Source organism: Rhipicephalus microplus, chromosome 8 (assembly GCF_043290135.1).
Source record: "Rhipicephalus microplus isolate Deutch F79 chromosome 8, USDA_Rmic, whole genome shotgun sequence".
NCBI lineage: Eukaryota > Metazoa > Arthropoda > Arachnida > Ixodida > Ixodidae > Rhipicephalus > Rhipicephalus microplus.
Genome location: NC_134707.1, coordinates 46,425,303 through 46,449,833, shown reverse-complemented (window position 1 = coordinate 46,449,833; position 24,531 = coordinate 46,425,303). Strand labels below are relative to the sequence as shown.

The window sequence follows — 24,531 nt, the reverse complement described above, 5'->3', positions numbered from 1 at the left end:
GGACATATGAGTGATCACGGACATAAGAGAGATCACGGACATAAGAGTGAACGCCAGAAAGAATATACTGGCTGTGGACGTTTTGCACGCAAGTGCGTTGGGCGTTCTGCGCAGTGTAACTGACTTGGACGGCAACCAGTACGCTCTCATGTTCCCTTGGGATGTGATGTAGTAACCGGGGCGTGATCTACGACATTGATGTCGCTATTTCCAATAATGACTTACAATTTCTTGTCAAGTCAACAACTGATACTCCAATCGATGACGTCACCTGGCTAGGCAAGTCTCGCTGTGTGAAGAATGCGTTTAGGAGCACATCACTCCCCTCTCATGTGAAGGTGGGGTACTTCAGACATGCTGTGCGGTCTTTCATTCCAAAGCCTCTCCAGTGCCGTAAATGCATGAAACTTGGACATGTGAGCAGCGTCTGCGAGAATTCGGTGGTATGCCACCGCTGCGCCAAGCCCCGTGAAGCAGATAAGTGCTTCGCAACTGTCAAGAAATGCTCTAATTGCAATGGATCCCATGAAGCCACATCGAAGGACTGCCCGCGGACTCAGAAGGAAATTGCCATCTTGAAGGAGATGGTGCACGATCACTCATCTCATCGAGAAGCCGCAGCTAAAGTCAGAAGGCGTCGTTCACGTCGACGTCGGTCTTCAAGGACGCCCGCTACCTCCTCGACACGTTTGCCAGATCCCTCATCAGTACCACCTCCTTTGCCTCCCAGACCACAAGCCGTGGAAAAGGCTGTAAAGGACAAAGCCAGTGAGCATACCCTAACTGAGACAGAGTGGCCTGCACTTCAAAGGGAAGCAGCATCAAGCGAACCGAAGAAGGTTCATGACGGCCAATCCGCGATCCCGGTTCGAGATCTTTCCAACCAAGACAGGCAAGTGACTGCAATCGTGCAATCAATAATTGCCACGATTCGCACGCTACTGAGCAGCATACAATCTCCGTCTGCTAAGAGTGCACTGCAAATACTGCATGCATTGAATCCAGTTCTTGCTAACGTCGTATAAGCACAATGGCTCAACATATTCTCATCTTCAGCACTAAAGTTAAAAGTGCGTCGATTTTTCAGTGGAATTCCAGAGGCATGAAGTCCCATATCTCGGACTTTCGCCAACTTGTTCGGGCCAATCAATTCCCTATACTTGTCATATGTGAACCAAACGTATCAACGCCTTATAGATTGTCCGGTTATGAAGCTTTTTGTTCAGCCGCTTGCGAAGAACGAAGCAAAGTAATTGTTTACATTCGCACAAACTTGACTTATCTTTCGCACCCAATAAGTTCAAATGACGACAATCAGTACGTGTGTCTTCGTGTAAAGAAGAATGCGATTTCGTTCACGCTTATTGGTGGATATATATCTCCGTCATCGCGATTTGACTGCGACAGATTAAAAGACATCCTAATGACGACCGATGGGCCTTGGATCATCACCGGTGACTACAACGCCCATCACATGCTTTGGGCGAGCACTACGATGAATGCCAGGTGCCGTAACATTGTTACATTCGCTTCCGATTACGACCTTTCCATCATGAACGATGGTACCCCCACATATCTGCGGGGTCTCACGTATGGCAGTTGCCTTGACCTGACATTGGTGTCACGGTGCTTCTCTCACAAAGTTAGATGGTTTTGCGATATTGATACTCAGGGGAGTGATCACATACCCACCTACGTCACGATCGATGGTATCATAAAAAATTTCTCTTCCGGGGTTGTAATTGGCACTGACTGGTCGATGTTTACATCGCGTGTTGAGGACGCTTGTCAAGAAGGCCTCGCCTGCAGCCTTGAAAATACCATAGCGGAAGCTATGCCAGTGTCCAAATGTAAATTACCATTTTCGTCTAAAATAACACAGTTTGACATCGAACTGGAAATATTACGAGCAATACGAAGGCGTGCTGAACGACGATACAGACGCACAAGATCAAATTACGATCTGAGGGAAGCAAGGCGGCTCCAGAAAAAGATTCAACGACGCATTTACAAGCTGGAGAGCGAACGCTGGAAAGCATTCTGCGAATCTATAGACCCTCATAAGCCGCTGTCATGAACAATTCGTGGTCTTCGCTCCTCTCCGCAACAACGGCACCCTTTTAAAGCTTTGGCACTACATCATGGAAAAACAGAACTCGAGGTGGCTGAAGAACTTTGCACGAGAGTTGCCGGGAATATTATGAACGAGAGCATCGACGCCGTGATCGTTCCTGAGACGCGATTACCAGAAATGGACATTCCATTCACCACGGAAGAACTGGAAGGTGCGTTAGTCGCCTCTAAGCGCATGTCATCGCCAGGTCCTGATGGTATTACTTATAATGCGTTGGGACACCTTGGTCAAAAAGCCAGAAAAGAACTTTTAACATGCTTCAACAACTCCTGGCTCAGCGGCAGTGTTCCCCGAGAATGGAAAATAAGTCGATTATTACCACTTTTGAAATCGGGAAAATCACCATTGGACTTGACAGCGTATCATCCTATTGCCCTCGCAAGCTGCCTCAGAAAAGTGATGGAAAAAATAGTTCTATTTCGTCTCGAGTGGTACTTGGAACGATACACCAAATACCCTTCTTGCATGGCAGGCTTTCGTCGGGGCCGCTCCTCCATCGACTGTGTCCTTGACTTATCGACATTTGTGAAACAAGAAAAAAGTCGCAAGCGCATATCAGTGGCGCTCTTTCTTGACGTGAAGGGTGCATATGATAATGTAGCTCACGATGCCATCCTCAATTCTCTCGCAGCAATGGGCATTGGTGGACGAATGTTTCAATGGATAAAAGATTATATAACGGGCAGGGGTTTCTTTGTGCAAACAAATGAGGGTACAACTGCTGAACATTACACCTACTGCGGAGTACCTCAGGGAGGTGTTTTAAGCCCCACATTGTTCAATGTTGCCCTCATTGGTCTGGTGAAGGTTCTGCCAAAGTCGGTGTGCCTATCCGTATACGCCGATATTTGCCTCTGGAGTGCTGCAGTTACTCGCCCTCAGGTGCGTGCACGAATACAGCGGGCAGCTCCCCTCACAACAGCCTACCTTCAGAAACAAGGCCTAAATATATCAACTGTGAAGTGCACGTTGATGGCGCTACCACGCAAACCAATGACGCCATACCCTGTTTACATCAATGGACAGAGTGTCAAATATGCACGGACGCATCGTTTCCTGGGCATAATAATCGACAGAAGTCTTTCATGGAGCCCACATTGTGCGTACTTGAAGGAGAGACTGCTATCTATTGTGCATTGTTAAGGGTAGGAAAAAGAAAGGTCGCTGGAGGATACGAGAAACAAACAGGTTTATGGCATTATTTACACATATTTACAGAAAAGAAGGGATAGTGGTTTCCCAACCCACGAGCGTGGTGGTTGAACGTTACATAGTTCAGAGCGACGTCCAGCACTCTGCGGCGTCGTTTTATGCCCTGTCGGGCTCCTCCTCTCCGAGTGGAACACCAATCACACACACACAACAGGTGAGGGGGACAAGCATGCGCGGTCCACGTGAACGTCCAATATTGAGTCGCGAACACAGCACTGCAAGGTGGCGCCAGCAGGGCTCTTCCTCGTCGTGTGTGTGCCACTAGTCGAGAGTTCCCACGATCCTGACAGCGTACATCAAAGGGTCTGCCGCACAGCTCGCCTAATTGGCGGGGTGATTTGCGCTGGCCACCGCGGTCTCTTCCAGGAAGATGCTGTCTTTGTTGTCCTCCCTCGTCGTGGCGTAGTGGCGACACGACGTCTCATCCTCCGGCTAGCCGGGACAATGCCTGGCGGGCACAGGCAGCCGGCCGGTCGTCTACTTGATTGGGGATTAAAAGGAGCGCCACTCTCCTGTCAGCTCTGGCGCCGGTCACGCCAGCTTCCCCGTCGCCCGATGAGTCGCTGAGGGCATCAGTCACCGCTTCTGCTCGAAGAGACGACAAAAGGGTCCGTCACCGCTTCTGCTCGAAGAGACGACAAAAGGGTCCGCATTTGAAAGACGGGAACTCGCCTTTGCTTGCTGTATGGTCTGGATAATTGCTCAAATCTTCGACAGCGTCTGTCAGACTGGGCGCCGAAGGGATTGAGAGCCTTCCCAGTGGACCTGCTTACGCACAATGGCGTCTGCCCAGACGAATTTCCAGGCCTAACTTAACAGCATATAATGAAATATATGTGCGGGAAAGCATGGGGAACTTCTGTGGCCTCCATGCTACAGCTGTACAGCGCCCTATTTCTCGGTCTATTGCGCTACAGCTTGCCGGTACTGACTAACACTTGCAAATGCAATACTCTTTCATTGAAGAGTTTGCAGGGTCAGGCACTGCGTATCTGGCTAGGACTGCCCCGATGCGCTTCTACTTATGCCACAATTATGCTTGCCAAAGACCATCCTGTCAGGACATATAGAGTTGTGGATTGCCTCAGAGCGCACATTCGACATGCTAGCCGTGTCCCCGACCACTACTTGGCCCTTCTACCCTCCGGAAGACCACGTGCTACGTTTTCAGACGTCATAGCCAAGCACCTAAACAGCATTCCATCAGGATATACGCTAGCTGCGAAAATGGCATGTCCTTTGTGGTGCCTCGACCAGCCGCAAGTACGTCTAGAAATTCCGGGAATCAAAAAGAAAAGCAATCATTCCAGAGTAGCATGAAAGCAAGCAAAACTGCTAATATTACATGAGTTGTGCTTAGACCGAACGCAGATATACACTGATGGGTCCGTCTCGTCCAGCAGCTCATCAGGTGCCCTTGTAATTCCGGCTGCAGCAACGACAATCAAGTTTAAGTTGTCGCATATGACTACATCTACGGCATCAGAGCTTGCTGCTATAAGGACTACTTTACAATATCTCGTTCAAGAACGTCCAGGAAAATTGGTCATATTCGGTTATTCGAAGGCAGCACTTCAGAGTTTGCAGTCTGCCATGCGTAGGAGGAGTCATGACCAATTGGTACAAGAAATAAGACATTGCCATCATGAAGCTCTAGCATGAGGGCATGATATTATATATCAAGGGCTGCCTGGACATATCGGTATTACCGGAAATTCATTAGCCGATGATACAGCCCGCTCAGCCCATGAAGGAACCCGTGTAGTCCCGATTCCTCTATCAAGGAATGATGCAGCAAGACAACTTTACCTGCTGGCTCGAGATCTCACACGCACGTTCTGGTCGTCTACCAGCTTCCAAAGGTGTCAATTTTATGAACTGCATCCTTCGCTCAAGCTAAAGCTACCATCACAACTTTCCCGCTCCGATGCAACAATGTTATGCCGCCTTTGGTTGGGTGTTGCATTTACAAAGGTGTACTCCTTTCGCATTGGTATGGCAGACACTCCTACAGGCGACTACTGCGGAGCTGAAGAGAACATCGAACACGTCCTGTGCTGCTGCGCTTGCTACGACACACAGCGATGCCAGCTCCGGATGGTTTTGAATCAACTTGACCCCGGACCTTTTTGTGTGAAGAAGATACTACGACCTTGGGCATCTGCCTCAGTTGCGCAGAAAGCAAAAAAAGCACTGCTACTTTACCTAAAGTCAACAAACCTGAGCGACCACCTGTAGATTGTGTGTGCTCCCCGAGGGTGCTCGTGATTGTGTGTACCTTCTCATCTCTCTGCAACCTCTTTTCTCCCCTTTATCTCTTCCCCAGTGCAGGGTAGCAAACCGGATGTGCGTCTGGTTAACCTCCCTGCCTTTCCTTGCATCTTTATCTCTCTCTCTCTCTTTCTCTCACGCCTGCTAACTGTGCCTTCCTCGGCCTGTGACGTCACTCCGTTGTGACAGGCGTGTTTCACTGCACAGTCGTGTCTGCGGTTTCTCTCGTCGCTCGACAGACATGGATTGGCAAGCCCGGCGAACGTTTTCGTGACCTGCTGGTGTACTTGTTGGCGACTCGAGAAGACCGTCTTTTTCTGTGTTTGTGAACTGCAGCGCGACTATGTGATGTGTTTTGTGCACTGGATATTCGCAATCTGTACGGCTGCAAATTGGAGCGGTTGGGCGATGCAGCGTGGTGAATAGTCGCGGCGAAAGGATCGAAGTTCCGAGTTGTTTTCGTTTCCTAAGGATAACCAAAGAAGAAAATGGGAGTGTGTCGTTCGTCAAGCTGTCGTCGACACTAGTTTTCTTTGTGACCTGGAGGTGCGTGTGTCCGTACTGTATATTTCTAATTGGCTCCAATGGCCCCATATCCGCTATGTTTCGTTCTTGCTCTAACATAATGGCGTCATATGTGCTGACATTTTGGCGCCAGCCCTGGTAATAGAATAATAAACGCACGTGGCAATACATTTTCACAATTGTAGATCGGCCACACGTTCGATAGCGTACAATCTTCGACTTTTTTGTGGAAGAAATAACTCACACGTGAATCTGTAATTGTTTGAAGCACAATACATTACTCGAACTAGCGCCCTTTTTGACCCAAAAGGCAGAATAAAGCTGCGAAGCGTGTAAAACCGCCAACGCTTTCTTTTACTGGGAGGCTTTGGTGGCAAAGGTTCACAGCTTCCCGCACGAGCGCTCGCTAGGGCAAAACGAGTCACGTCATGGCGGCAGTGAGCAGGCCTGATAGTCTAGTCTAGGTGGCGTTGGCAGGGCAATGCTACCTAGAAAAACAATTCAACCCTGCTCCCTACTGTGCTCATAGCCTCTGACGTCACTCAGTTTCGGCCCTCGTTTAGTGTCGAGCAGATGAGCGAATGTGTGCTGCCGCAATTTAAGATAACATGATTGCTAAGCCTGAAAAAGCCTGTTCTTCGGTGCTGACGTTTCTTCTGGTGACACCATGAAGACGACCCTGTTTTTTTTTTTTTCGCGTCTGTGAAGTGCTGAAGGCTCATGTGATGTGCTTCGCTCACTGAATGTTCACGTAGTGTACTGTACACCTGCAAGCTTTCGTAATGGAGCAGTCCTGCGTGCCCAACTAGCACCGATATTGACAATATGCCGAAGGTTTTAGTGCTAGAAGACTACCGAAAAGCAAGATGAGAGCTTGCCGTTCGTTGATACGGGAAGGTATGTTTGTGTCTATGCTACTTAATTTTAGATTGTTTTAAAAGCAGCACGTTTAACACGTTCGTTTCCGTTTGTAAAATCAGGTCGTTTGTGCTTTCTACATGTCAACGGAAGCCTATACCTAAGACACTTTTAGCTGAGCGTCGCTGGCGCTCAACCCCGTGGAAAAGGGCACAGAAATCCCGTGAGTGCATTGCGAGTTCGGAAAGATTTCCCGCGCATAACTGCTCGTTGTTTAAAACATCCTAACCATTGCAGAGAATGCTGTCTTACAAAAAATCTTCACTGAAACAAGCCACTTTCAAGTTTATTCATTACGTTTAGTAATCCAGAATTTAATCTTTTCTAGTGACGTCATACAATAAAAAGTTTGCACTAGGTGGTGGATGTTCGTATAGAGACAGTATGTCACTCGCGCGTTAAGCTCTTGAAAGCGATGCTTAAGAGGGCCCAGTTTTGTTTTCGTGGTGTCGATGCTTTTAGAAATATTTATGGTCGTGCTCATGGAATCATGAAATTCGCTTTAAATTCGGATAGCCTCCCATGCCAAAAGAGGTGGCATACGTGTGCGTCGCGAACAATAGGCCATGTTTGCGTTGCCAGTCCTAGCTCCTTCGCCGAGACGATCCGCTTTTAAAGACGATAGCCTTTCTTGGGATACTTCAACGCAGAAATATTGGTCTGTCTGTCTGTCCGTCTTCGTTTCTGTCATTCTACTTTTGTCACCCAATCCAGTAGAATGGCGAAAGTTTAGCCCTTTCCTAAGCGACCAGCACTTTTTATCTGAGTTTGGCGTTCTTACGTGGACACATTGTCAATACAAAAAACTAGTATGCATATTTTGGCACCTCATTAAGTGATCATCAGGTAGCGTGTTACTTTATTTCGAAAATGCATAAATACGTAGTTATAAAAAGGATAGCATCACATTTCCAGTACCACGTAATAAACACTATGACCGAAAAAAACTGGTGGTTTCTACGCTTCACTAAAACTACATAGTGCTGCCAACTACCAGTGACTTTGCGTCCTAGAAAAGCGTACTTTCTTCAAATTACTTCCAGATGGCAACCATAGTCCACGAAGCACCTATTCGCCGATTTTCTCGCGCAAAACGTCAAATAATCGTTTTTTTTTAACTCCGTCGAAGCACGCAGACACGCCGCCAATTTCTTCTACCGGTCTTCGTCCATTTTTCCTAAGATGTCTTACTGCGATCGATCCTAAGGTGTGGCAGGCGGACGTAAGTAGCGTACAATTGTGCGTTGAACAAAATACGTGAAGCCACCTGTAGTGTGAACACGAATGCTCCGGAAGGCTCAATAAAGCCTCCAAGATTCCTGTGTGTGATCACTGGGATTATGACGTGCTACTAATGGTCAACCTGCGGTGCGGCGCCAATGCGCACACTTCGGTTTCCGCGCACGTGCGTGATTTCGGTTGCCTCCACGAAATCGTAGGTATCATACGTTCGTGTCAAACGTCAAGGGGTGACAATCAGCGAGCTGCAATCATACTCTATTTCATTGCAGGCCAGTAGGCCTAGTGTGGGACCACGAAAAAAAATATTCCTCTTCCCCTGAAATTCGTAGGATAAGTGATCGTGTCACCGAGATTTCTCACTGATTCTCCATCGATCGTGGTTCTGTCAGGAATGGGCCATTTTAGAGCACAGATTTTAAATATCCGTTCCTGTTGCTTAACGGATAGTTATGTAAAAGAGCCTCGCAAACGTATGACAAAAAGTGCCCCAAATCAACATCGCGAAAGGCCTCACTTCTTTTCGATTTCGGGATGGGAGATGGGGGAGGCAAAGGGAAGGGACTGAGGTTACACAGATTCCTGTGTTTATAGAGTCCCATATTTAGTATATTGTCTCAATATTTGCCAAGGTTATTGTTCTGCAAGAACATATTCAGCCAATGAACTTACCTTGTAGCGAGATGTTACCTGTCGCTACCAAGTTATCATGTAAGCAATTGTGCAAGGCTACTTTCGCATATCATTACTGGCATCCCATGGCTTTGGCAAGCAATTATGTTCTTTTCATATATGAAAAAAACATTATTGCTATAGCGATACTAATAGCTTGGGCCTTTTATTGGTTCAAATATGTTTTCAAGGTATATCTGTCTCCTTGGCAGCTGTCGTGTAAGTCATTTTATTACTATATTATCTTTATTGTAAAGGTATATTGTAGCTTATGGCATTGCAATATTCTAATAACCTGTGTGAATGTTTCTCGTATCCTTCCAAAAGCACTGAAAGAGAGACGGATCCTCAGGTTTTTATTACGCTTCGCTGTTTAATGGGACGAAGAATGTGAGCTAAAACATTTACTGATTATAAGATTTATGAAAACGCTGAAGCATTCATGGCAGTTACATTTAGCTTGGTGTGGGCTAACTTTCTCCATCCTACATGCAAGTCCTGCTAGAACGACCACTTCAAAGCGGTAGCCGTCACCGAATAACGCTGACAAGAGCTCCTTCGTTTATTTTTGATCTCCAATGAAAAAAAAAATATGATTGCTTTACTGAATGTTAATATGTACCTACTGTCGATAGACCCAATGTGAATATCACACGTCTTTAGCTACATAAGTCGCTCTTTTGGCCACAATACTTTTCGAGAGAGTGAGAAAAGATTTGAGAATTCTTTGAGCACCGACAGTTCATGACTTCTCTTAAACTCTTTGCATGTTTTTTCTTATTATCATAGGTGTTTTAAACACGTGAAAATGGCACATAAAAGAAGGCGATGTTGTCTCAGTTTCAGAGGTGCCTTGCGTTAATGCACTTATGAACATTTGTCGGCATCACGAATTCAGCCCATGTTATCTACAGCCTAATGATCCCCATAAGCAGTAAAGCTCAATTATTTGAAAAAAGCGCTGTTGATGCATCGACGCTAAATTTCATAAAAACTTTACTAGGAGCATGTGAAATAAACCATCCTGTTTTATCTATACTTCGTTATCGAAATCGTTCTAGGAAACAGAGAAAAATACATAAAGCCTCTGCAAACTTCTAACCGTTATTGTATGTTTTCTAGAATAATTCTGATGGATTTTTTTCACGAAGTTCCATCCTTGTAATTTACGTATGCAGAACAAGTGCATGAAATGCGTTTTGTTCCATCTAGGCGTTTTGAAAACAACATTGCCATTTTTATTAGAGCAGTGGTTTTTGAGAGGGCGTATTTGCAGCCTAAAGTGCTTAGCGTGTCCGAACATCTGAGAAAGCTTCATCGCCAAGTGTCCCAGTAAAGTGTTTAGGATATAATAAGATTGATGCTGGCATGTTCTGTCTTCTTGGTGTAAATTGTAGTTAGCTGCCATGAAGATGTACATAGATTCGTGTAGGTAGGAACAACTGTTTACAATCTGACCATATCTGATGCAAAGTTTTCCTCGCGTAATCTCGTCTCCTCTCCAGTTGCGGCACTGGTCTTGCAAGGGCCCAAAATAATAGGCATTCCTGAGTAGATCTTTCTGCTAAGTTATCTAGCCCATGTAAATGCAATAGTTTGGAGGCATAACAAAGACACAGCAACGAGCTCAGGGATATTGAGGAAAGCATACTTCAAGAATTTCGGATCTTTGTTTGTGTACGAAGTTGCACTTCAGCGTTGAAAGGCTATTGTGTATAATTATGTAGGTCATGAAGGAGTGTGTCATTTGTTGATGTGTTTACTGTATTTAACACTGAATATGGACTCGGAAATGGCGAGACGACGTAGTGAAGGGCACCGGACAATTTCAACCAGCGGGAGTTCTCTAATGCGCACCCACATCGTACAGTGTATAATCTTCTAGCATTTAGCAATGCTGCCATCCCGATTTAAATTGAATCGAACATAATTATATCTATTGTACTATGGGGAACACGACTACGCATCGTGCACACGGCGCAGTCCACAAATGCCAAGCTTTCGTGTCACCACCCGAACTCCGTAATTACTGCACCAAAACCACCATATGATTATGAGAGACGCCATAGTGGAGGGCTCCGAAAATTTTGACCACCTGGGATTCCTTAACGTGCACCCAAATCTGAACACACGGTCCTGCAGCCACCTTGAAAATAAAGCTGAAATGCGGATAAATTAACCAATTTCGTTGTCGCTTGCTTGAAAAGATAACAAATTATCGTAAGTGCTAAATTAAATTTTGAAATAAATCAAGCATGAACCTACTCCTTAGGCACTTAAAGAACACTAAAGTTTTTTTTTTTTTTTGCGCTCGTATAATTCTGTCCTGAGAACGTACGTTATTGGGCATTCTTCTCAGCTACCACCTGGCTCCTTTGCGAGAAAAACTGCCCCTCATTTTTTTTTCGTTGCCACGCTGGTGTGATTTCTGCAAATTATGACAGCATTCATAAAAATAGCTAAAATCTCCTCTAGGAACCATTCTGCGGCTGTCTCCAAGCAAAGTATGGTGTGGTTATTTTTATAGCTGATGAAATTTGTTACCGGAAATGTTTAATATGAAGGCTATGCAATTATTGTCCCATTTTAAAAATAATCGCCAGCTTACTTTTAGTCATTGGCCAAGATTACAGCTACTCTTTTGTTAACATCACAAATAGTTAACTCATTCCGTTCAAAAAACAATACTGGTCTCAGGAATACCTTTACGGAATTGTTTTATTTGTGCAAATGGTATTTTGGGCAATCTACAAACACAATCAATACCATTGGCTTAGAAAGTCACAGCACAAAATAAAGGTTGTTTTGTTAGGGGAGAGAAAACACTGTAGTTTTATGGCTGTGCCCGCCGAACGTATTTATTTTTCTTTAGTAAGTGTTCGAGTTTGACGTAGTAGGACATGAATAAAACTCCGAGGGGCGCCATGGTGAAGGGCGGCTCCTTGTGTTCTCTAACGTGCTCTCCAACGTAAATACACGGACGTCAGGCTGTCCCGCTCTTTGAAAATGCGGTTGCTACGATGGCGATAAAACCCACTACCTATGGTTCAGCTACCTGCTTAACCACTGCACCAAGGCATAGTCCTGCTCATTGCTGGAAAATATAAAAAATGATGGTCTCTAAAAACAAAACATTTACAAAATTCTATTCCGCAAGTGTCATGTGTGTTCATATAATTCTCGGCCCTTTCTTTATTGTGTTTTTGTAAACTTTTGCGTTTTATTGTAAAGTATGTTCTCTTAAGACCAACAAGCGAAGCTTCAGAGTGGCGATTTCCTCTTAGGCTAGTCGTGTCACGCATAACAAATTGTCATATCGGCCAATTTCGCACAGTGTCGCATACATTGCTAATTAACCTTTTACAGGTGGAGAGTTCTTTCATCAGACAGCAGCGCACGTTTTTCATTTATCAGTTCTTTTGTCGTTCTGAATTATAACGTAACACAAAGAACGCAACTGGCAGAGCCTCATCGTGAATTATGCTTGCCCAGAGTCCATACTCACACTGAAGTCACGCACAAGTGTGTTCTATAGAGCTGTAATATAACTAAGCTACAAGGATCTTTTCCCTTGAATATCCTAGCTATCTCGATGAGTCGATGTCCTTACGTTTTTGCGCCGTGTCACAAGATCAACCTCCTGTGTGTAGACATTTGCATATTTTTGGCCTAAACCAACCATGAAACACTTTTTTGAGCAACCATGGAATTATTTCACTTGAAAAGCGTGTTGCCTCACGAATTCAACACCGCAAACATTTTAAGAATCCGTCCAGCACGAGCGGAGTTGTATAAATTTGTCACATGCTGCAGTCGCATTTGAAAGCGGAAGCTGAGCAGGGAGGAATGGAAGGGACGCACAAAAAACGTCACGCGCTCCTCGTGACCTTGGGCACTTTTTTTTTCTTTTTTTTTCTTTGAATACGTGGCTTTTCAGTGCAATCGCGCGAGCACGCGTGGTTAAGTGACGCCCTCCCGCGGCGATCTCTGTAACGACCAAGCATGCCATGTTCGAATCAGCCAATGGCTGATAGATGGGCTTATTATGAGTGGTTTTTGGGCTTATTGCGTGATTTGTCGAGGGAAGAGAAAGCAATTTTTAGCCCACTTCTATAATTTATTGAGAATACCAGGTCGCGTGCTGCACTATAATATTTGGCTCACGTGTTGTCGGGAGCCTCTACTAGCTATCGGCAGTATTTTTTGATCATGTTCTAAAACTGTTTCAGGGCCTTTTTAAGCCCCATGTCCTGTCTATGCAAAAGCAGCTTACACTGAAACACTCGTGAGAGAAGTTCGTTATCTAATAATGTGACCTGCATATCATTCGCAGCGCCATCTAGTAAGTGGTATCAAGCATTTCACCAGGAAAATGATCATTCAAAACTAAAAGATTTTGTGAACTCTTTTGTTGATTTAGGAACTTATGGGAGCAAACTAAACTGCTCTGCATTATATTTTTTAAAGAAACAGTATTGCACGCTGGCATCAAACTGTAATACATGAAGTGTTTATTCAGACGACACGTAACACAGAAGTCAACTGGAGGCACCGGCGGCGTTCTCGGTTATTGGGCTCCGAGTGCCTCCTTCAGGGCGGGGAGCACGTGGGTTTCGGGTAGCTTGGCAAACACAGGCACGAAGCTACGGTCAGCGGCCTGCATCATGTCGAAGTAGGGTACGCCGCTAACTTGAGAGTTCTGCGGACTCGTGGCTATCCCTGAGAACGAAGGATATGATTCCAGGGCTACGCCGACGCTCCACGCTGGCGTCTGCGAGGAGGAAGTGCTGCTGGCACTGCCGTTACCGCCAACCAGATGTTGGCTGAGCTTGCCGTTGAATGAGACCCCGGAAAATGTCACGGTCACTCGGCCGCGTCCCTCGGGTGTGGTCACGTTGTTGCCGGGGCTGTGGTAGTGATAAACGCCTCTCATAGTGCCATTCTATAAATGAGAAAAAAAATCAAAGATAGCTGTATTTAGGCAAATTGGAACAACAAAAGAGAATCATTTCAGGGGCTTCTTTCTTTATTATTTACACGCAAAAGAATCCAAATGAGAGTTAAGTCAAGGAAATCAGGGAACTTCATTTGTTATTTTTAATTGCAGTGTTGCAGTTACGGTGTAAACATAAAAGAATTGAAATGGGGAAAAACAACACCCTCGTTGGCGGGGCCCCAACAAAGAATCTTCGACATACGCGTAATTCGAAACTTATTGTTCAGTAGCCTAAGGACGTGATGACTAAACAACGCTACGAAATTGCCTCAACGCATTGCACGCCGCATACTGAGAAGTGCACTAGAAAATAATGGCGGAGCTTGAACTACGGAATGAGCCATGCAATCTTGGGAACAGCGACACTGGACGATGCTAGGTTGCATTTAGGTACTTTGTAGGTTTTACCTAGGTGATAAAGGCTGTTTCGAGGTTGCTTTTAGGTCATTGGAGGCTTTACCTAGGAGGTGCTCGGTTGTTGGTACGTTTATTCTCAGCGCACAGAGGTTCGAGTTAAACTGCACGCAGTCACAGTCATGCCACAGGTGCCCAAACTCCAAAGACGAAAACTCACCCTTATACCAAGCTTTCGCACGCCTCATAAGATCTACTGGGACTTTGTCGATGGCCTAAGCCTTTCACCGCCTCTCGGTCTCTTTGCAGTTGCGATTGGCTTCCCCATTGCCTAGTGTTGGGCCACCTGGCACTTTCTTGCTTTTTTGATTAAGCAGTAATGAAGTAGAATTTACCCAATTTGTGTGACACATGCACCTTTATGATGATGATGATGATTTCTAGGAGCCGACAGGGCTTTTGTCGTTGCCAAGTGTCAGGTTGACAGTTCCCTTCTTCATTAGTTATAAACCATGGATTGGTCATGGGGCAACTAGGAGAATTTATGTAGAATATACCCGTTGATGAATCGGGATGCGGCACACATATACGGGTGGTTTAAGCAGATGCGCTGCTGAGTACTCTTACGACAGCCATGCGACTGCCTATAGCCTACTTCAACAGATAACGAATACGGAAACGAGGTATGGGTCACGTAAGACTGGCTATGGTACATACGACACATCCAAAAGTAAGGAATGGAGGAAGGGGGAGTTGTAGCAGCATGTCCATCATATTCCCGAGAAAGCGATGGCCATTGGGAAGCCTTCTTACATGTAGCTACACACAGGTTACGTCCGAAGTCTGTAACGTCCTTATACGTTCACTCTCCTTGCTGTATCAGGGCTCCCAAAGTACAATGGGATACTGAAAGGACATCTCAAGTACACCTCAACGAGCTGCTGACCTGACTTTTGCAGGTCACCGTCCCTGAGGTCACACTGGACAGCGCATTCGCCGGGAAAGTCACCCTCAAGGTTTTCGGAGACCATTGTCGCCGACAACTTTGCTTGAAAATGAAGAAAAAGCTATTAATCCAGACTGGGCATGTGCAACCGCTGAAGAATATAGTCCCACAATTGCATCCGTGTTTTTGCTGTGAAGATCATATAAAACAACATTACATTATTTCATTTCATTTCATTTATTTATACTGTTAGCCCAGAAGTGGGCCGTTACAGGGTGGAAGTACAAACAATTATTTGCAAAAAAGAAGTACCGTACAGGTCTCGAGATAATTTCTCGGTACTATTGTGACCAGCAACTCGAAGTTATACATAACATACATAAATGGAACACACATGCGATGCAATACATACGCGCAGAACAGCACATGACGCATTTGAGGCGGCACTTTTGCACCGCGCTGAAGATTTGAAAGACAACTACTGCAGGATCATGCAACCAACAAAAAGTACACACACATTATTTCTTACGGCATGTTCTTGTTAAAGAGACCCGGCCCACAATAAATAGATATTCACATTAGTTCAACTTTATGTAGTGTCACATGCACGTGTAAAAACGTCGCTCGTTTAACATGAACCTGACAGTCAAAATGGCGTCTTCCTCTTTTCCAGTTTTTTCGAATTCTCACTGAAGAATCTTGCGGTGAATTTCACTTAAATGTGCTTGTACAAACAAACCAAGTAAACTTTATTGATTGTTAATATTCGAACACTCTAGTCATTCGAAACAGAAAACTAATCGCAATAATTAGCGGAGGAGTACATCTGCAGTACCACCGCCCCTGCAGCTTTCCTATCATTGCCAAGAAACGTTGTCACGCGCATAGTCTGGGATTGTCAGCAATGTAATGTCGCGACTGCGTTCAATCTGGCTGTACCTACGGGAAGCCCCAATTTATTCTCGACGCTTTCGCCGTCCCATATCTCGCTGTAACTCCACCAGCCACCATATTCATTCCGCGTGTCAACTAAAGGAAGCGAGTTTAAACACAATCGACATCTACACTCGTGCTGCTGTCTCTGAAGGCTAGGTCTATATAGCATGGTTTTTCATCGAAACAAAGAAGGAAAAAAGGAAGGAATGGCAAATAGAGGAGACACGGGGGCTGACAAAACAGCAGTCCGGTTGGCTACCCTTCACCGGGGGATCCGAGAAAGTGGATCACTGAAAAGGTGAGGAAGAGAGTTGGTTCTTATGCATACAAACAACTGCGTATAACTCCCACATTCAGTGTGGCAACACGGTGCATTGCCATGCCCTCACTGAGTGTGGAGATATTGCTTGTCCCCCATTTATATACTGTGCCTAAGGCAGACCTCGTTTGGCAAACCGAAACATAGCCCACTATGTAAAGGTTCTCTATGCCGGCCAGTTGGTACTTCATTGCAAGGTCTGCTTTAAGCGTCAACTTAAGGATATTACAAGACAGGAAAGAGAGGCACTAGAAAGTTACTTCGGAGGGAAGCGGTATGAAAGACGAAAAACCAAGCAAATAATGACACATACAAGAGCGTTGGTCTTTGCCTGGTCTTTCGTCTGTCGCGCAGTTCGCCTCCGATATGTCGTACCAACGTGCCCAAGCAACCACTTCAGGTAGCATGTAAGCTTTCTTTCGCGTCCCTTGCAAGTACAAAGCTTTGAAAAAGACCACGTGGTAGCCTCTCACTGCCTCATTTGCAGTAGCACGCCTCTTTCCTGTTGTCCAACTTTCCAAACTTTGTTTCTTGGCGAAAAACTAAGCCTTGCCGTGCTATTCTTAATCAGTTCGCCCCACTCAGAATAAGATGCAGCTTGCGATGTTGAATGCATCCTTCGCTGGTATGAAGGAGAAAACAGTCTAATGAAAGCCCATCTGGGCGTCGAGGCATCAGGTTGTACCCGGGTGTAATACAGTGAAGCACTCTACCTTTTGTTCTATGTGTAGTTGGCGAACATTTCTTGCTTCTACATTCTCTGGATGAATTCATATGTGTTGTTAAGTAAATGATTCTTCCGGTGGTCGGAACGCATGATATAGGTACCTGACTGTGAACTGGCAAGTATTAAAACATGAAGCAAGTTATTTCAAACACGTTTGGTGAACTATATTTTGACTTTCGTTCCTTGTTCTACTGAAGAAAAAAAAAAACATAGGAAACCACATATGCAAAAGTTAGTATTTTGTACCAGTTGCAGAAGCAGCTATAATAATGTACATCACCGGCTAATCATACCAGTGTGTGGTCTCTGTAAATCGCTGCATGACTTGCATATTATACGTCGGGAACTTATTCGTTAGCGAAATATAAGTGGCGGCATCGTAGTGCGCAGTGTGCAGTGCAGTGCCCTATAGTGTGCCGTGCCTCGCAGTGTGCAGTGCCCCATAGTAACTTTTATTTTTCCGGCTGACACGCAAAAAAATAGTTTACTGTGGACGAAGGAGACAACGGGGACAAACGCTAAGGCCAAGTCCCCTTCGTCCGCTGTCTACTTTTTTTTTTGCACGCCAGCTGTAAAAATATGAAAAAACTGGGGGACCCTTAGGCTTCGCCTTTAAAACGCGATAGCGAAATTTGACCTCTAGTACGCCCTTCAACCACTAAATGCGTACTTATTAATATGTTTTGTTACACACACACACGCACACAGTAGATTGTATCAGCGCGGGCGGTCGAATGGTACATACAGGTTTTTGATCTAAAGCAAGTGTCGCATGGCCTCTAAGATACACGCCATGCGCTTGCCATCTCGGAGGCTATAAAGAGTCTGACAATGCCTCACAGATGGCAGCACATCTAGCGTTTCCTCTTTGCTTGATCAATGCCTCTGCAAAGGCATGATATGTTTTCCGCTAGATGAACATAGCTGTTCATTTTTAGAGCTGTTTGAAAACTCCTGTGTGTTTTTATCGGCGACGGCGGCACTATCCCGACTTTTTTCGACGTAGTTTGAGGCCTCCGAAATGTGCCTACAAATCGCCAAGTGGGCTCGTTTTTGTAGTGACACCTGTCGAACAAAATGCGTTAAAGAGGCCCTGAAACACGTTTTAAATATTCGTGGAATGAATTCACTAGAAGAGTTTATTACATCACAAATTCAACGCCGCCAAAAGTTTAAGAATCCATCCAGTGCGAGTGGAGTTACAAAGGTTTCTCCCATGCTGCAATTGCATTCTCTCGTCCGGACGAAAACGCTGAAAGCTAAGCAGGAGAAACTACATCTCCCGCGCCTTGTGACCTTGAGCTCTTTTTTGTTTTTCTTCGAATGCGTGACTTTTTCAGTGTAATCACGCACGCACGCGAGGACAAGTAGCGGCCTGTCACGGCGATCTCTGTAAGAAGATTTTTCGCTCACGGATGATTTTTGACTCCCAACCAACGGGGCTGACGCCGATGGCGGAATTTCTGCGACACGAGCTCTCTAACGCTATCGCTTTAATAACAACTAGCCCACTCCCACACCTTGCCCCATAGTAACACCGGGTACATTAAATGTATGTATGTATCTGCTGTTGCTAATCGGCTGTGTGATGAATCATGCATTTCACGTCAGCAATGGTAGACTACTTGGTTGCATACACGAATGCCTGTTACAGGGCTACTAGCTGTTTAACCAGTGTTGTAAGTTAAACGATAGCAATACTAGGCCACACAATTGTACGGAAAGTTGTGTGAAAACAGTTTTACTGACCCGTTGGGCAACAATTGTTGCCAGCTATTATCAATGATAGGCAACATCATTAAGTAAATGACTGCCTGCAACAAGTGTTACTATTGCCGATTTGTAAACCTTGCAGTAGGCGGGAGTACAGCACATGAGCGCTATACTTCCGCCCGCTGGGACCATATTTGTGATAGTATAAGGAGGATGTGCACACGCAGGAGTACAGAGAGGAGGGGCACAGCCGCACACTCCCCGTCATGTCAGAGGTGCCAAGTCTGCTTCATATGTACTTTCACGCTATAGTAATTCGCGCCCGTGATTATTGAAAGAAGTATAATTGTTTTCGATATCAATAACCACCGAAAACTGCTAATCAGGGTTGCCATTGATGGCTACATTGCGCCAAAGTGGCTATGATTTTGACCCGCTTGCGAGGAAAATTTCCAGTTGGCGACATGGCTATTTTCTTGCTGCTTTTCAACTACTGTTGTCACTTATCGAAAATGCTTTTAATTATTTATCAATAGTTCAAGAGTGTGCATAAATAGTGCGTTAAAGAGTACGTGACATGGCTACTTTGGCTACATTTGGCTCGAGTGCCGACCCCTTTTCAAGTCCCCCAACGCCAACCTTGCTGCTGATGCAATCCAAGAAATCCTTACGTCACGTCGTTTCCCCGGAAGCTGTGGAGTAAAAAACGGTCGTTTTAGAGAACACGTAACCACTTTATGACTTCCGCACCCGTTCAGGAGCTTGTTTCCTTTCGTACTCAATCCTTAACTTACACGGGGCGCTGCAGTGTAACTTGGTGGCCCCAGTGGGGAACCACGCGCACGCCAATGAGTTGCACACTATTGATGATAGCCGAAATGACTTGAAACGTCTTACCATGCCGACACCAATGACAAATGGAAAGTGCCGCACGTCACTGCGACATACGGCATGCTGTGCAGTCATGTTCACGTCAGTGAGGAGCAGTGGGGCAAGTGTGCCGTTGTACAAAGTGTAGCTGGGAGCTGACAAGCCGGCCACAGGAATGCTCTCGGGTAGGACAGTGGCCATTCTGGCCACGGCATCACGCAGCAATGTATGTGCTTCCTGCAGCTCCCTCTGGTTGCACATATCAGGGCGCTGCGTTGTTGGTGACTCTTCTAGAGACTGGGTCTGGGCTGCAGTGTGGAGTACATTTTCTCAGTACGCTCAGACGATCGTGCAACACAATCATTACTAACGATCGGTTCAATTCTGCTGGCAATATTACATTTTATTCCATCTCCTCTTTATTACAATGACAGGCTTACTTATGTTTCTCTGTGACTGGGATTCATTGTTTATGTGTAACACGCACCGTCATTTCACTCCCATCTTCTGCTGGTAATGCCTGCAATGTTGGAACCTTCTCTACTCTTTCGAATTTTTTTATTTCTAGCTGCGTGCACGTCGCGCATTATTGAATATTTTCTCGAATTTACGCGACGTATAGCATTTGTGCTAAGGTATAACACCAAAAATATAGAATAATCAACGCATTGGACACACTTGTCAGATCTTAATTAGTAATAAGGACCATGTTTGCAGTGCCGTGTGTAATGCAAGTCTTGTTGAGTATGGCAGAATAGCACCCCTTCGTATTCTTTATCGGTTTCGCTGTAGCGAAACCGATAAAGAATCGATAAGAAACCGATAAGAATTTTTCGCTGTCACATCGTCGACGCATCATAAATAGTTCACGTCTAACCGGCTCAGCTTTTAATGGGCTTAGCGTCACTCGCTTTATCTACAACACGAGGAAGAAGAAGATAAATAAATTTTATGGTGTCAGTATTGCGGAAAAAGAATAAAATCTTTTTGAAACAATTATGGGCCACACCGCATCCCAAGACCCAACGTGCTTCACGCTGCAAGTTCATGCTTTCGGCGTATGACAGCGCTAAGAACACGAGATTTGTGCATGCTTTGCAACAATGTCGTGAAACTTTAACAGATAGATATATTAATTTCTCATAAGTAATTCATATCGGGAAATACAAACCATGCTAAGTATCAAATTTCTAGCGGGAAATGCACACCATGCTAACAAACACACGGCTTTGCTCTCGATGCCATGCAAATCTCTAAGGCCACACTTTCGCCAAGAAACTCGTGCTTTGTCACACCTCGAATGACAACAATTTGCGGTGCCTCTCCCTAGCGAAAAAAGTTCCTAGTTATATTTATGTCATTTTTTTATTCAGTCCTCGATACACCCAGAGGTGGTTCACTGCATTGGTTCATCCCCCCCCCCCAAAAAAAAAAAAAACTAACGCCATACACAAGTATACATAGAAAGGCCTTTAGGTTATTGCAAATGCCTCGCCAATGTTTACACAAACTTGTAGTCTATGATAACACCAAGATAAGCATTACATCGTAATTAAAAAATTAAAAAAACACACGAAGCTCCGCTCAAGTGCAAAAGCTTCATTGATTACACTCTATTTCCTGACAGGCGTGTTACCTACGTGCCGCATACCTACACGGTTGTATGAACGCTGTATTTTGCTTCAGTACTAATGCATTTCGGTGCAAAAAGGCATGACTACTTTGTTTACTGGTTTTAAGTATATGATCACGCATTGTTAACCTTACTCAGGCTATAGAGTGTCCCTAAATGCTTTTTGTGCTACGTCTGCAATAGATGTCTCCAATAATACAAGCGTTTGCTCTTGTGGTATCTAGATGAAGTATAATGAAATATGTGGATGTACGAAAATCTTATCGTGGGCAAAATTTTTTATGCAACTGTCATGTGTTACTAACAACGACATCTCACAACCTCATCTCTCACTGACATTTTTCATAAAGTCCATTTACCATGTACATAGGCTGAGAAACTTTTATGCTTATACATCATCGGGACATCAGATTTCTTCACAATCTATCATGACAAACACAATAAAGTACGTGTGCAAAGTCATCATTGAAAACTATTTTCATGAGCGCAAGAAAGACGCATGCGAACAAAACAATTATTGTAAAACAAGTGAAATACCTAGTACAGGCATAGCGCGTAACGTCATCATATTAATAGTAATAATTGATGGGGTTCAACGTCCCAAAACTTCGATGATATTTTAAAAAACATTCATTGAAGTGACGCGTTGCGCACACCGATGTAATGTTCATTGTGACCCCATCCCTCTACAACTCTTGGGTGTCGGAAAATCGTTGAACTGTTGCACCAAATGACGCAATAATAGGTAGTCATATACTGAACTTCTCAGAAAAATAGCATCGACGACCAGTAAGCAGTCATATGCTTCTGCCACAATGACGGTCACGATAGCACAACACGCTTTGACAGCAGAGGCGCTGTCTCTTCAGTACATTTTTGCGCCTTTCACATTGGCCTGTGGGGCCAAGAAATTTTGTATTTATTGTAACATACAAAGCATCCAACTTACACGCAATCCATATCCACGCTCCTACCGTAGGAGAGGCAAGTCAAAAAGAGCCACAACTGCCTTAATATACCCAGTTCTATCGCTTAGTTAGGCAGCCGTATCCTCCCGAAAGGTCATTCACCAGCAACTGCGCACAGCGCAAAGCTCATATGTTTGCCAGCAACGGTAGACGCGCATCAAACTACTGGTAAAGAATGAAATTGTACGTAGCCAAGCCCTCACCCAGTGATGCCGCAAGCAGTGGTACCAGCAGACTAGTAAACAGTGAACGCATGCCGTCAGTGGTTTTGTCCTCCGCTCGGCAACCACGACACTGCGACCCGCCCGTGATCTGGCCTTCTTCCGCTGCTGTCAGGGTTGGGTGCTGCTTCGCTTTCGCGGTTCGCACGAATCGTCATTAAAAAAAAAAGGGGGGGGGGGGGAGGGAGCATCTCCCGTTTCAGACGCCGTCCTTGATATCTTTCTCTCACGGTTTTCCCCGGAGTCTTGGTGTGCAAGCTGGCCACACGCGACACCAAGTGGTGGTGATAACGAGCTGGAAAAAAGAGAAAAACGGGGGAGGGCGCGAATGAAGCGTTGTAGAAAGTGCAAAATTAGAAACACCCATACGGAGCCCAACTATTGCGTCAAAGATGACGTCGTTTCGTTCAAAGATGAGTGGTGGCAACTGGTTGTTGATTCCAGACAAGTATACAGAGAGAAGTGAAACAAATGTTTTTTGTAATAATAACTGCATTTGTTGTGCGCTTTAATGTGAATATTGCTGACTAGCGTTGCTATTCACCATATGAGGAGTGCATGCGCGCCTGTCCTTGCCATTACCGCAGCCAATGCCGCCGACGAAACCGCCTTCACGCACGGCGTCTATTCCCAGTAATGCGCTGCTCGACTGCGCGAGAGGCACGCCCGAACTTGAGCTCGGGTTCCTATTGCCTTGCTGCAATAAAGAAAAACAAACGTTCGTATTCGTGTCATCGTACGCTTTCTCCGCGTCTTGAGCGTTGCCAATCATAGCATACATTAACCAGCCCAACCAGGGGCAGCGCCAGGATTTCTTTACCAGGAGGCGAGAGGTTGCCCTTGACAAGTGAGTTTCTTCACGGGGCCAGAGTGTCTGGGAACACATGCATTGTATTTTGACAATTCTTACTCTTGAAAGGTGGGCGGGGGGGGCAAAAATTTTGAGGGGCTACATCACCCCACACCGCCCTCTCACTGAAGCCCCCCCCCTCTCCCAAAGTCCAGCCTTGATCTGTTTTGAAGGATATGATATCACACAATTCACTAGGGAAGTGATGACTTCGACAGAGCTCGAACGGCCTATCAAGCGGCCGCGCAAACTGGCGCTGTTACGTCATGAGCAGCTGCCGGAAGGCAAGTACGGACTTGTCGAGGAGCCCACAGGGAGTTGTATGAGCATGGCCATATGGGGTGCCTCGGCGTTCTCAGTTGGTAGTTCATGCGCGTGGTAGCAGCTGAATAGTTTCTCCTGCGATGCTTCAAAAGCACTACCACGCAGAAGGAAAGTGTCCAGTTTACCACAGTGTTCGTAGGACCCAGGCGTTGCCTGCGTGTGCATTGTAGGGTGAAATCAGGGGACGCTCTCTGACGCACAAGCTACGATAGTAATGTATAACCATGAACAACACTATACCTCCTGAATTATATGAAGTAACACTCGCCAAATTTCATGGGAGCGAGCACTGAAGCACTCGCGAATGCGCTTTGCGATCAGCTCTTCATGACCGAGATGTAAACTTTGTCCAAACGAAATGAGCTACCCTTCTAGCACGTCAAATTTCAAGTAGTAGACACATTCCACTTGATGCGTCAGAAAAATTTATTTTACCGCAGACAGTTAGCGTCAATAACAGTTCAACATTTCTTCATGACATGATTACTATACATAGGTCTGCGGGATTACCAAAACATAATTTAGTTACATGAACACAAGTCATTGAATAACATGGAGGCAAGACGCACATTCGATGCGTAGCAAACATGTACAGGGCATCCCACTTATCACGCAGCGTAATTTAAACAGCAAGAATAGCGTTACATGAAGCAAAGCTAATGCATACTGTATTTTACTGTACTTTACATAAGCAGCCGTTACT

General features: G+C 45.3%; 1 protein-coding gene across 1 annotated transcript; it reads right to left on the bottom strand.

Annotated features, from left to right (window-relative positions):
* Positions 1 to 13,459: 13,459 nt before the first annotated feature.
* Positions 13,460 to 22,790, bottom strand: LOC119165804 (uncharacterized). The gene is made up of 3 exons (XM_037417847.2): positions 22,637 to 22,790; positions 19,860 to 20,140; positions 13,460 to 13,913 (listed from the first exon to the last, which is right to left on the bottom strand). Exons 1-3 carry the CDS (start codon positions 22,686 to 22,688, stop codon positions 13,539 to 13,541), a joined length of 708 nt encoding a protein of 235 aa, XP_037273744.2. The 5' UTR covers positions 22,689 to 22,790; the 3' UTR covers positions 13,460 to 13,538.
* Positions 22,791 to 24,531: the final 1,741 nt, after the last annotated feature.